We start from the raw sequence: 13,632 nt of genomic DNA, 5'->3' as shown, positions 1-13,632 counted from the left end.
GATTGTAATAATCAGAAAGAATAAGGGTGACAATTACTTCTGTAAAAACAAGGAAATGTGACTTTTAAGAACTTTCAAATTTTCAGAGCTGATACCTCTACAGCATACCAGTCAAATAAGCAAACATGGAACTACATAATAAGAACAATAAAGTCTTGTAACAAGCTGATAACTGCAAACCTACCATTCTCAGGAGAAAGTTTATCATAAGCATCTTCATAAATATAATTTCTTCTGATAGTGACATTAATTCCATCCAAAAATGGCCCATCTCCTTGAACTTCTTGTTTATCAGCATAGATCAATCTTTGAAAAATCTGTTTAAATGAGTGAAAAGAGCAATCATATCATTGTGCAGATCTAAATATTCAATGAGAGATGGTTATTCCCTACTCTTACTGTCCTTTGAGCTGCCTCTGGCACTCACTTTCAAGTTATTTGTCTTCTCTCTCATTGAGCAGCAGAAACTTTATACAGAGCCATGACCCATGGAAGGGGAGGAGGGGGACAGAAATGCAAAGAACTTTTCTGTGCTAAGATAACATCCTCAGTTCTTTCTACATAAAGAAGTACATCTATAAACATTGTGCCAATGCTTGCAGTTTCCTCTCCCTAACTTAATAGAGTTCTGAAATGCAAAGTATTCAAAGAGAAATGAAAAAAGTCCCATGAGATTTTCTCACACACAGGTTATTCTCAATGCTGGTAAGTAAATTTTTGTTGCTGTTTGCAATGGTCAGGAACACTCTCAATAATAAGAAAATAGGTACCAGTTCCCCTTGTATAAGCAGTGAACAAATAATTCAGATTAAAATCATGGATATTACCACACATTAAAAAAAGAACCAGAGCATCATAAAAATTCAAAACAATTATGCCAGGTGAAGCACAAATTGAATTTCACACTGTCCATTTTCAAGCCTTCACAACAGGAACCTGTTCCCCTGAACAGTAACTGTAGCTCACTGTGTTTCTGTGCCAAGATGTAGCATGGGAGGGGGTTGCCTAATGTATAATAATATTCCCTCTATCCATGGAGTGTAGGTTTACTATATTCTCTCTTGCCATCCTTCCCATATTCAATAAATACTATAGCATATTTTCCATATATCAGACCATTTTTTAATTAAGAACATTAAGTAAGAGTCTGCAGGGATTTTTAAAAACAACAAATTTACCACGAAAGAGAAAATCTGACCACAGCAAACAAAGGTAGAATAAGGTCTCAAATCTACTGTTTTTATGTGCAACTGTTGCTAGTGGAGAAGATGTTTTCCAGCCAGGAAGATTACAGTATAGACAAAGCAGGAATCTTTCCTAAGGTACACAGCAGGAAAACAAGAGAAAACAGTCCTAAGCTGCAGAAAGAGAAACAAGGGATGGACATAAAGAAAAAAGTTCATAATGGGAGTGATTGGGTATTGCAAAAGGTCACATGAGAGTTTGTGAAATCTCCATTTCTGGAGATAGTCAAAACTCATCTGGACAAGTCCTTGTGCATGCTGACCCAAGTCTGAAGTTATTCTTGTGTGAGGAAGGATGTGGACTACAGTACCTCCAGAGGTCCCTTATAGCCTAAATTTTTCTACAGTTTTATAACATCCAGACGTGTAGTCACAGGCTCCTTTTTTATGTACAGAGCATGAGAATATGCTCACCACTACTCTCCTTCCTGAAGCAGCCCTACATACAGTTTATTAATTATTTTTACCCAACTCTAGATGGAAAAATTCACCTGGTATTACATCTCATAGAAAAACTCATTTTGGTACTGACTCTGACTCCCTAGACAACCCAATGTTCATGGATATATTAGTCCTGAAAATGAGAATCCTAATGCACAACTGCAGAATTTGCAATGACTTCAGACAAACAGAGAAAAACAAGCAATGCTGCCTGAAGCACACACCATGGAAATAGCATCACCAAGGGCAAGCTGACCAAAGTATGGCCTAAGGAGGTGAGAACCAAGGCACTGCTACAAACTGGATTCATTACCTCCCACAGACTGAAAGGTGCACCCCAGGGTGCTTTAAGGCTGAATGGGAAAACTCTCCCTAAGGCCAGAAAGCTCTAGAGCCTACCATGGAACTGCCTCTGCAATTGCTTGTTAGACTATCTGTTATCTGGTGAGTCAAGGTAAAAATGGCATGAGGAAATCAGAAAATGAAAGGGCATATGGAACAATCCCCACACACAAGCAGCATTGAGCTTACCATATTAGATTACAGAGCAATAGACAGCAACTGACCAAAAGGAAAAAAAACCTTATTATGGTCGTGGCATTTTCTTCCCTTATTGCAATGTGCTCTGCAGAGGCAGTGGGAGACTCCAAGGAATGCTGACTCCCACTAGCATACAAAAAGGACTGTACACTCTTGTTCCAAAACACAGTGTAACAGGATCTCCTCTTTGAACTATAGAAGGTCAGTTGTAGCTTTATCCTTATCTCCAAGCTCTCATGCCACTGTTACTTCAGTTTTTGTGATAAAAGCATACAAGGGTCTATGAATTGCAATTGCACCAAAAAAGGCTTTATGAATTTCAAAACCATAACATGCATGCATCTCAATGCAGCTTTAAGAATTCCAGAGGCTGCAAGGCAGTGACTAAGTCATGATATAGAGATCCCTGCTTGAGATCAGTTCCTATCATTTTCCTGTAATCCTGGTGTGCCATTGCCATACAGTCATAAGATGCTTTGTTGAAACAACTGTTTCACAAAAGCCTGAGAAAAACCCACACATTTTCTACCAAAGCTGCCTCTGTCTGTTTTGACAAATAAAGACTTTCTACTTTCCCTATGGAAACTCTTCATTCCCTTGATGGTGTCTTGAAACATAACATTTCCAAGACAATTTAGGGAGCAGTTTTGGAATAATTGATATTGTTAAAAAGTAAAGCAGTTTTTAAAAAAATGTGCTTAACAAAAAAAAAACTTTAAGAATATTAATGATGCAAACTGAAATAGGTAATGCAACTAAAAATTACATCTATAAAATCTCAAAAACATTCATAAGCAAACTCAATCAATCAAGTACAAGACTCTTGGAAGTTTTAAGCTATACACTCTACTAAAGCTCAGCTACACAGCTATGAATGCAGGAACCTAATCTGTAGGTGTTTCTTTCCCAAAGTGGAGATCCATGATCTCATTTGGAGCAAACCCACCCAGTGCCCCCGAGTCTCCAGCTGTGAGCCTGCCCTATGGTACAACACACAACGGCGGGTGCTGTGCCACCACCAGAGGGTGCAATCAGGTAGAGCCATCTCTGAGCCGGGACTGCAAACTGCTCTCATCTGCCTCAGAATAAATGTTCCTAACTTGAATGCAAATATTATTAAGGGCAACACAAGCAGGAAAGTAAGAGAGAAGCCAGTAACTTTAGATGTTCAGCTGCTGCATGAGTACTGCAGAAATACAGTGCAGAGTGCCATATCCTTCTATAGGGAATCCATCCGGGTTCTACTTCACTAAGTGCTCTTTTTACACTTACTCAAAACAAAAAACACCAATTGCATATTAAATTAGAAATTAGGTACCTTTACTCTTTCTTCAAAAGGAACTACAAAAGGTAGCTCTGTCAGAATTGCAAGTTGTCGTTCTTCAGATACAGAAAGAGGTGCTGGTTCCAAACCCACTTAAAACAGAAATAATAACTTTAAAAATTTTGGAAAGAACATTTTTTTAAACAATTTATTTTGTATCAGGTGATTCAATCTACTTTGTATAAAAACACATACATTCAAATAGTTTATTTACTACATACTCACTCAAAGCCTTACCTTTCCTTAAACATTAGTTGCTACAGGCAAACTGAAATGTAAGTAGTAAAAACATACAAAACCAAAATGCATATAAAAATATATACTCCTGTACCTCTGTTTTTATTCAGAAAAAAATCTCCTTATTGACATTTAAGCTTAGGAGTTAGGAAAAAAATGCATGACAGAAGATAATTAGTAACTGTGATGATTTAGAATTTTCATTGCAGGAATATACAATATTCCTATTCCCATGTTCAGAATAGTTTACAGTCACTGTGCTTTCAACTACATATTCTACCTTCAATCAAGCCATTTTAGGTAAAAACTTTAAGAATTAAATCAAATCTAAGGAAACCAAGAGAAAGATAACATTTATTTCAGTGAGTTTTCTCCCCTAACAGCAAAGTCACAGAGACCACATTAAATCTCAGTGACTGCAGAAACAATGAAAACACCATCAAGAACCTGTATAATGTATTTAAGACAGAAATCTTGGAGAAGAATTCAAGAAGCCACAGCAGAAATGCTCATTCATGCAGTTCCCAAACTACTGTGCAGCTCCTTTGAACTCACTCACAGGGTATTTTTAGGAAACAACTGAACTTTTGGTGATGCACAGTAGAAATTACAATCCTGCTCTAACTTTATGGAAGGAAACTCAGCCAGTGAGCACACACCTGACTGTAAATTAATTAACTGCAGTCAGTATTGCTCTCTGATGAGCCACTGTAGTCAAAGGCCCACCTGACTTCAGCCTACAGAGCTAACAACACCCACAGTTCCTTGGTTGTTTCATTTTCATGTTCAATAACCACCTCTGAAGAAAGACTCCAGAGTCTGGACACACAGAGTGTATTACAAAATAAGCAAATGCTTCATGTCATTACCCTGGCTGCAAGTTTTTGGTTAGAGCTTCAAGGTTTTTCTCTTTGGCTTCCACCCATGGGTGACAAGCATCTTCTGCAATCTTCTAAACTGAACACTTCAATGTTCTTTTTTGTTTGTTTTTAATATCCTCAAAGCATGTGAAGTGGGGATATTTTAAGATCCAATTTAATAGGGTATGACCCTAAACATCACTGATCTTGATATATATTCATTGGGAGCAGGTTTCAACATTGTAAGCCTTTGGAATATCTGACAAAATGCTGATTTGTGATTATTTTTAGTTTACTTAGTAAACATTTTTAATTAAAGTCAATGTATGAAGCCTATTAAGCTAACAGTTAAAATCATTTTAAATGAAAAGTGCATGTACAGCAAAGGTAAACTACTACATGACTTCGACAGTTCAATTATTTCAGTCAATTAGTCAATTTTATCTGCATTTCTCCATCACAGCCTCTTTCTTTAGAGAGAAATATGGGATGGAGTCATCAATACAGAGGGCATTTAGAACTCACAAGTCTGCCATTTAAGTAAATGAAAAAGCACAAATAAACATGGCCATATGTGATTCAGCAGTACTTTCATGCTAATTGGCTTTAACCCATATGGAGTCAAGAGGGATTAAACAAGTCATGTGCACAAGGTTACCTGCTTGTTTTCACACAGGTTTACATGAACACACTGTGTCATCTTTCCTCCAAGACACCTCTTGAGTTCATCAGCTGAACTTCAACTTTGACAGAGAATAGGAAATTCAAAAATGCCAAATACTGTGAAAATTTTCACAGGCCAGAGAGGAGAAATTCCTTTAGCACCAGCCAGGAGAGCAGTGCTCAGTGTGCCAGCTCACCTGGAGCCAGCCAGGAAAAGGAGGGCACACAGCTGCTCACACCAGCAGAGCACAGGCATTCCTCATCCCCCAAATGCCCACAGCAGGAGAGGCATGAAATGGAGGGAACTGGGGGCATCTGGGGAAGGAAAACCTCAATATAGTGTAGGTGTGAGGGCAAGGAGAGCAGGAGAATGTGAAAGTGATAAATGTGGAATAGGTTTGGCAGTGGAGAACATCCAGACAGTACAAACAGCTGTGGACAGTCATGTAGGTCAGTGAAAGAAACAAGGATTGCTGATGTGGAGAAGTGTAACTTCCAAAGAAAGAAACTAACAGGAAAAATACATAATCAATAATTCTCAGCAGTACTTGAACTGAGCCAACTAGTTATTATCTGGCAACTACACTAATAAGGTAATCAAAATAAACTTTTACCATCATAGCTACTCAAACAAAAATTATCACTAGAAGTCTTTAGGTTTCAACCCTGGACAAAGCTTTTAATTCTGTACAACCCTACAGCAGCATTCAAAGGTTACAGTCTCTCCATGATCTACTGGATCTGGCTACACTAACTCAAGCAGATTGCATCATCCTGAAAGAGAGCAAGGACTCTTGTAGATGAATCATTTTGCTGCTTAAAGGCCCCATTTTAAATTCATTATTAATTCTGCACAAGTGCCAGTGATTTAATGATTATTTTACCTGATCACAGAGAGGTAGAATTCTAGAATAGTGAAGCTGAAAAGGTATGAAAAGCTGGAAGAAACAGACTGTCTACATGAGACAGCATATTGGAACATTCTAGTGTAAATTTACCCTGACTGCTAAGTTTGTCCATTCTCTAATCTTTCCCTGCAAGTTCCATAAAATCCTGATATTTTGAGTAATTCAGAGGTTCACATTTCTGCCTTATCTAATTAGACACAATATTTATAAACAGGAATTGCTATTTACCATGCAAAGCCTGTTTGTTACAGTTTAATACATAACAAAAATGTTTCTTTATAGTAGACAGTAAAAGCAAAATTACATCTTCTGCAGCTGTATTAATTTTCTGTTCTATGCAACTGCCTTTTATACATATTAATACATTATTTAAAAAACACATCATTTCTCCACCTCATCAATGCCAGTGGAAGCTTGGGCAAAGAAATTATTAAATTAAATAACATTATTTACTATAAATATTTACACACATGCATACAAGTGCACAATTTTTAAAAATATCTTAACCAAAATCATGAAAGATTGTCTTGCTTTTGGTTAGCAAGATTTTACTACAAAATACTCAACTGCATTCTAGCAAAGACAGATTTCTTTGCATAAGGCAATCTCTTCCTTTGACTTGGCAAAGCTGAAATTGCATGGCAGTGTCTTACCATCCAGCGTGGACTGCAGGGGTCCGATTCTCCCCATCCTCCTGACCCTCCACACGTGTCTGGCCGATGGCACATACAGCTGGGTGACCTCACAAATTAACAGGATTTCACAGTTAAACAGGACTAATTACACATTATAACTTACTGCTGCATACTAAATACACAAAGCTGGCACATGCAGGAGTGTCTCAATGCCTTAATTCACAGAATTCACAGAATCACTGGGTTGGAAAGACCTTAAAGATCATTGAGTCCAACCCAGTCCCAACACCTCAGCTAAACCCTGGCACTGAGTGCACATCCAGGCTTTTTTTAAACACACCCAGGGATGGTGACTCCACCACCTCCCCAGGCAGACCATTCCAGATCTTTATCACCCTTTCTGTAAAAAACTTTTTCCTAATACCCAACCCTTGATGCAGCTTGAGACATCTTCATTTCTGCTGATCCCTCTTTACACCTGTGCCTTACAGGAGAGCTGTACAATTCACAACAGTACAATGGGAATCCCCTGTATTTAAAAATAACACACAATGTTTCATTCAGTTCTGGTATTTAGGACACTAGAGAAGCCAACTTTGAATTTTGAGATATCAAATATTTCGTTTATTTTGTACTGAGCATGTGTCATGATTCCCAGGAATCTAGTCCACAGCAGGTATTACCTTTTTCTTTTGCACACACATACACACTTTTTGAGACCAATGTCATTTTGTTCCAAAGCTCTTTATAAAAAAAAAAGTCAGTTCTAGGTGAGGTAAGGACAGAAAATGCTGCTGAATTTTCTTTTATTTTGGAAGAGAATTTTCCCCACTGTAGAGCAATTATTTAATTTAGCATTTTTACTATGAGAAGATGCAACTAAGTGCTACCAGATTTCTCATTCTCCTCTGCTATAAATGCCAATGATTTACACTCTTGCACTGTAGGGCAAGTTCCCCTTTATGGATTGGAAATGTGCTTTAACATACAAGTTCCTTAACAGATGCAAGACTCCTACATTAGAGAAAAGCAACATGATTCCAGGTTTTAAACCATACAATCTGTGCAAAATCAACATCACCACCAATACTGTCAGCAATCAAACACCTGACCACTGAAAATGTGGCTCCTATAAGGTTTTGTGGAAAAGGATATGACTCTTACCTTATCTGCTTTAATGTTTTCTTGTTCTGAGAGCCAGTGATTTGGTGGACAGAAATTTCTCCTTGTATCCCTAGATTTCAACATTTTCACTAAGTTTGTGATGACCTAGGTGTCAGAAACACACACATTCAGTATACACCTAGCACTGTGAATGAAATCACATAATTCACAAAGCAAGAGCTTTTTTAAAAAAATCAGTAACATATAAAATTGCCACTTATTTTCAACTCACAAAAACTTGCTGTTAGACTTAAATAGAATGAAATTAAATAATCATGGTTCACCTGCAAGACATCAAAAAACCTGACTTAATAAAGTCTCATTCCAAAATTCAGGAACCAGCACTACATAGGATTTAGCAGTACTGCACACCTGAAGTGCTGCATGCCAGTTCAAGGAAGCCCAAACAAATCATTATCAACATTAAATTACTTATTTAAAGAAAAAAACACCAAATCAAGTATACACACAATGTATATTAGGTATGCATACAATGTTCTTTTATCTTCCTAGCAAAATTGAGAGGCTGAGAAAAATTGTTTTCATGGCATCTTTGCAATTTTAGTGTTTCTCCTGGAAGGATCCTCCAATCCAGAAAAAAAAAAAGTAGAGAAACCAAGCTAACAAATTCTCCACCTCAAGCAGAACTGCCATACTCAGCTGCATGCCTTCAGTCCAAAGCTGAATCAAGTTCACCCACCACTACATAAAGATAATTAAGTGGAATCAATACAATAGTAAATTACTAGGCTAAAAAGACATTATCACTGCTACAATGAACAGCCATCTGTTTGGCAACTTTAAAGTACAGCACATGAGAAATGAGTAAGAAAAAAGTGTACACAGAGTTTTTCACAGAAATAATCTTGCTAAAAGACAGTCATAATAGACAGGTGTCAACAGTAACAAAGTTCAATGGGCCTTCTAAAGGATTCTGGGTCTAGAAGCTACACAAAAGAGCTTTTAACATCCAGTTTTTAATGTAAATGTCTTTATTCAAGACAGAACAAAGAATGCTATTAAGTGAACTGTCTGATTACATGGGAATTTTCATCACCTTTCCCTTATAAAATGCAGTGCAGGTTACACAAATCACTGAAGCTCTATGGTCCCATTACCACTGTAAGCGAGGCAAACGTTTTTAAAAATGAAAATAAAATCAGAAAAGACTATCCACATGAAGGGCATGAAAATACAGTATTCTACAAGCAGCTAAAGAAACCTTAAAGGAAGCTGAATCAGATTAAGTGAAATTGGAGTTTCTCCTGCAGAATGCATTGGTACTGAGAACACTAACCCAGCTGCCACCCCAACTCAGCATTCCTTTGTAAAAATTTTCCTAAGTATGCATTCCCTGGAAAGGAAAGATGTACTACAATAAAAAAAATATTAAAAGGGGTATTTCTTCCCAATAAAGTGTTCAGTGCAAGCAACATTTAAAACTAAAATTCAGCAAAATTAGAAACTTGATTTCACAGGATTAACTCAAGACAGTGAAATAAATCTTTTGTTTAACAAAATCCATTTTCATATACTTATAACTTAAAGATTCTCTATGGAATCTCTAACAGCTGACTACACTATCATCCTACCAAGCCAAAAATGGGGGATTCTGTTAAATGAAGACATTTACACACGTAAATGTTACCAAAGACCTCCAATCTGTTAGCAAACATGCACATAATTGTCAGCAGCCTCTCTGTTTCCAGACTTACCATTACCTTGCAGAAATAAAGCCTGCATTTGCATGTATGAATGTGTGTGTGTGTGTATATATATATATATAATTTCATTCACTTCATACATACACATATGTCTTTCACTAGACACCAGAGGCATGGAAAATACACAAAAGAAGTGAGGAGTTAAAAGAAAAAAGAGAAATTAAAAGCACAGATGATAAGGAAGCAATGTGGTCTTTTCCACCAGCAGCTTGCAAAAGCTTTAGCAAAGATAAATCCCATATATTTGATAGATATATTTGACATAGTGCAAAAGAAAGAAAAAGCAGTTTCTACTTGAATTTATAATTAACTACTTTAGCTTTGTTTTAATGATTTGGAAGAAGGTACTGCTGCCTGCCTACTGGCAGGAAGCAATTTTTTGAAGCTGCTGTCAGGAAAGACTCAGAGCTATACACAGGAGTCTTCTTGGTGACATTAACTTTAGCCATGCTCAATTTTTATCTGTAACAACAAACATGCTTCTGAAGAAGCAGACAAGGGAAGCTTTGCTATTATCTTCTTTTTGGGGTAGAACTGGAGCCTTCCAGATACCCTCAAGATTTGTATTTCCAGTTCAGCTGATGGAAGACAACTCTGGCTCCTGAACATAGCAAGACTACACCCAGTTTTGACAGTTCCACTACAAGTTTAATTTCAGACTGCCAGAGTGGGACAAAGTAACTCAGAACTTTACAGCTCTCTGAACTGCAAAATATGAACAAATTCACCTGAAATCCACCAACTTACACAAAGATTGATTAAGTATATCAAACTAAAGCAAACAAAAAGAAGGAGGCATGATACAAACTGCATGCATAAAAATACCCCTGGTCTGACATCTTTCTCAGAAAAAGAACACATATTGGGGGTTTCATTAGTGACTTTTAAATCAAAAGTTTATTTAGCAATTTAAAGACAAGTAATTAAATTACATTGTGCAAACATATATTAGATCAATCTGTGCAAATTACAGATTCAGTGGTGCATTAGGACTGTATTCAATGCAATCAAAACATTATCAGTTACTCTCACTGCTGTTAATGCTTATGCTCATAAGTGAAATGTGTTGTAAAATCAGGCAGAATAGGCTGGATAGAGGCTACCTTAGACTTGTAGAATGAATAAGCATTCCTTAATTAGCCCATCAGGTTAAGTGCAAGCCTTAATGGGCCTTTCCTAAAGTCTAGCATGACATCTTTCTCCAAACATGGCCAAGAAGAAAGTTCCATTAGCAATATTAATACAAGCTTAGTTGATCATTTTCATTCAATTAACTTCTTTCAATTAAATAGATAGCTTGACAAAAGCAGTGATAAAAGACCTGAAGGGACAGCTGATGACTCGAACTGAACATTAGTGTGCGAGAGGTCGCCAGTATTAAACAGACTGTAAATCTAGCATTCAATTTGGAAAATGCATTTCTTCTGCTCCCACTTCTTTAATGAGCAATTTTAGCTGACTAGATGTGTTTGCTGCAGAATTTTCATGACAAGTCAAGCACTCCTTTTTTTTCAGCAACAGTTATATCAGAGGTTTTTTTCTGCCAACGTTTTCAGCTTCTCTTAACTCATGTCTTAGCTAGGATGCCACGGATAAAACCAGCAGAAAAACACTGGTAGATATCCAGAAAGAACATACATTAAATTCACATTTGCTAAGGCAGATTCACCTTCCCTTTAGTATTCCAGCAAACTCAAAATGAGGAATACCAACAGGTTTTAGGAGAATACCAAAAAAAAACCACTACAGCATGGTACCAGTATAGTGAAGTCTCTAATACAGAAGTACCTAATAATCATTAGATTTTGTTAGAATTTCACACCTATACAAAGTTATGACAACAGGCTTAAGACAAAGTTATGACAACAGGCTTAAGCACCTTGGTTAATGGGAGTCCAAGTTAAACCCCATATTTTACACAGTAACTGTTTTATCAACAAGACAAACAATAAGAAAATTAAGAGCTGACAGAAGGGGAAAAAAATTATTATTGTTATCAGAATTAAATGACTTGAAGTTTAGCAAATATGCCAAATAGCAATCTTCCCAAGTCCATATTCCTTGTTGCAACAGCAATAAAATTAGACAAAAAAAAAATCTAATTTAATATCTTCAGCAGAATCATGTAAATTTTATTCAGTTACGTTGTGAAAATTGCCACCATTTACCTTGAATAACTGAATCCACCTTTTCTGTTCTGTCTGTATACACTGCTGCATTTCTGTGTTTTTTGTTACTCCTACACTTCGAAATGCTGCAATATATTCCTCACGGACCTCTGGCTTGGTTTCTGGGTAAGCCAGCTTGATGATTCCTAGACACGCATCGCGAAGGCAGCGGGACAGTATTACAAGCTCTTCTAGTGTAAAAGGCATCATTGATGATTGTCTTTGACCTACAACTACATGAAACACAAGTTTAAGTTTCCTTAAATTACTTTTTCAAACCCTAATTATTTAATTCAACTTGAATATTCACACATATAATCTAAATGTAGAGAAAAGAAACATCACCCAGGAAGAGAATGAGTAAACATTTAGAAAGGAGATCAAATCCTGGGATTATGTGTAGTCACACAATTATTTTAATTACAGTATCTCCTTGATCTCTTTTGTGATTTCTGCTATGTTAAATTTATACATTAAACTACACATTCAGTCCAGAAGAAGTTCACTCTCTTCACTAACTCATTAAAAATTATAATGATTAAAAACTCCCATATCAGACCCTGTGTAAAGCTACAGTTCCCAAGATGCAGACCATTAATTTTTCTCTCTTTTTTCTAAGTGCAATCACCATAAAAGAGCCAGCTGACAGCTGAGTGCTCAGGGGACCATCAGCAAGGCAGGCCAGAAGATCCTTCCTCCCAGATGTCAGCAAATCATTGCCCAGGGAGCCCCCAAGCCTCACACAAAAACATTTTACAAAGCACTGCTATTTAGCATGTTCGAAACTCACCTTCTATTGGGTCACCAAAGAATTCATTATCATGAATAGAAATGAGTGAGTGACTAAACAAAGAACTGAAAAGGTAGAAGAGAGGGATAATTCGGCTGGAGTCCTCTAAAGACATTGGAGAGCCTCTTGAAATCACTTGAAGGAGTGGCACCATAGACCTTAAAATACAAAGTGCAGTGTAAAAGAGAGGGTTAATAAAATACTCTATGACAGTACTACCTTCAGCATTCTAGTAAAAGAATGTGGTAGTGGCTCCAACAGCAATGTAACAATGGTGTTTTCAGCTAAATAATTATTGTTTTCAATGCCTGGAAAATAAGGTTACTCCTCAGAAGTTCTTGTCACTTGTACCTCAGTGTCTGCATGACAAATTAACTAATACAGACTGCAGATACTTTGGAGTCACAAAGCAAAGAGAAAAATTCTCTGCATGTCAGCACTGAACACATCTGTAGTTCCAGTGCCTCAGCTCCCAGGAAAGTGCTTCTGCCACCATCTACTTCTGGACAAGTCAGAGCATGTGAGATAAAACTCACACACTTGGGATGAACCACCTGGAGTTCAGCGTTTGTTACACTGATGGTTGTAAGCACTCCAAGAACTACAAAATATTCAACCCATTTTAAATAAGTATTTTTTTATTCTGTCCAATTTCCAAGATTTTGCTCAGTTTTATGAAATCACAGGAGGTAAGTAACCATACCTCTGTCTCATTTCCTTTCCAGTAGATATTCTATTTTAACAAAGAATGTTCCAGAAATGGTACAATACATACCCTGTAATCATCCGTGTAGTCATTGAAGATATCAAATACCAAAGATGCCTCAGGAATCTGGCATTAAAGGCTAAACTATAAAGAAGCCTGCAAGAAGAAGTTAAATTAATGGGTCTTCCAAAATACTCAAAATTCACAAGACACAATGTTTCTATAAGA

The 13,632-nt window shown here is 37.0% G+C and overlaps 1 protein-coding gene across 1 annotated transcript in view; it reads right to left on the bottom strand.

Moving 5' to 3' along the window:
* UBE3C (ubiquitin protein ligase E3C) overlaps window positions 1-13,632 on the bottom strand; it is a 73,212-nt gene that overhangs the window by 29,880 nt on the left and 29,700 nt on the right. The window contains exons 11-17 of the mRNA XM_071428596.1: window positions 13,474-13,560; window positions 12,699-12,856; window positions 11,909-12,141; window positions 8,017-8,121; window positions 6,871-6,958; window positions 3,544-3,641; window positions 185-317 (exon numbers count right to left, since the gene is read on the bottom strand). Of these exons, the coding sequence (XP_071284697.1) occupies window positions 185-317; window positions 3,544-3,641; window positions 6,871-6,958; window positions 8,017-8,121; window positions 11,909-12,141; window positions 12,699-12,856; window positions 13,474-13,560 (902 nt within the window). The remainder of the gene's footprint in view (window positions 1-184; window positions 318-3,543; window positions 3,642-6,870; window positions 6,959-8,016; window positions 8,122-11,908; window positions 12,142-12,698; window positions 12,857-13,473; window positions 13,561-13,632) is intronic.

This window comes from Agelaius tricolor, unplaced genomic scaffold, assembly GCF_023055355.1.
Source record: "Agelaius tricolor isolate 1412-34295 unplaced genomic scaffold, bAgeTri1.0.p SCAF_6, whole genome shotgun sequence".
Lineage (NCBI taxonomy): Eukaryota > Metazoa > Chordata > Aves > Passeriformes > Icteridae > Agelaius > Agelaius tricolor.
This window is presented reverse-complemented; position numbering and strand designations above follow the sequence as displayed.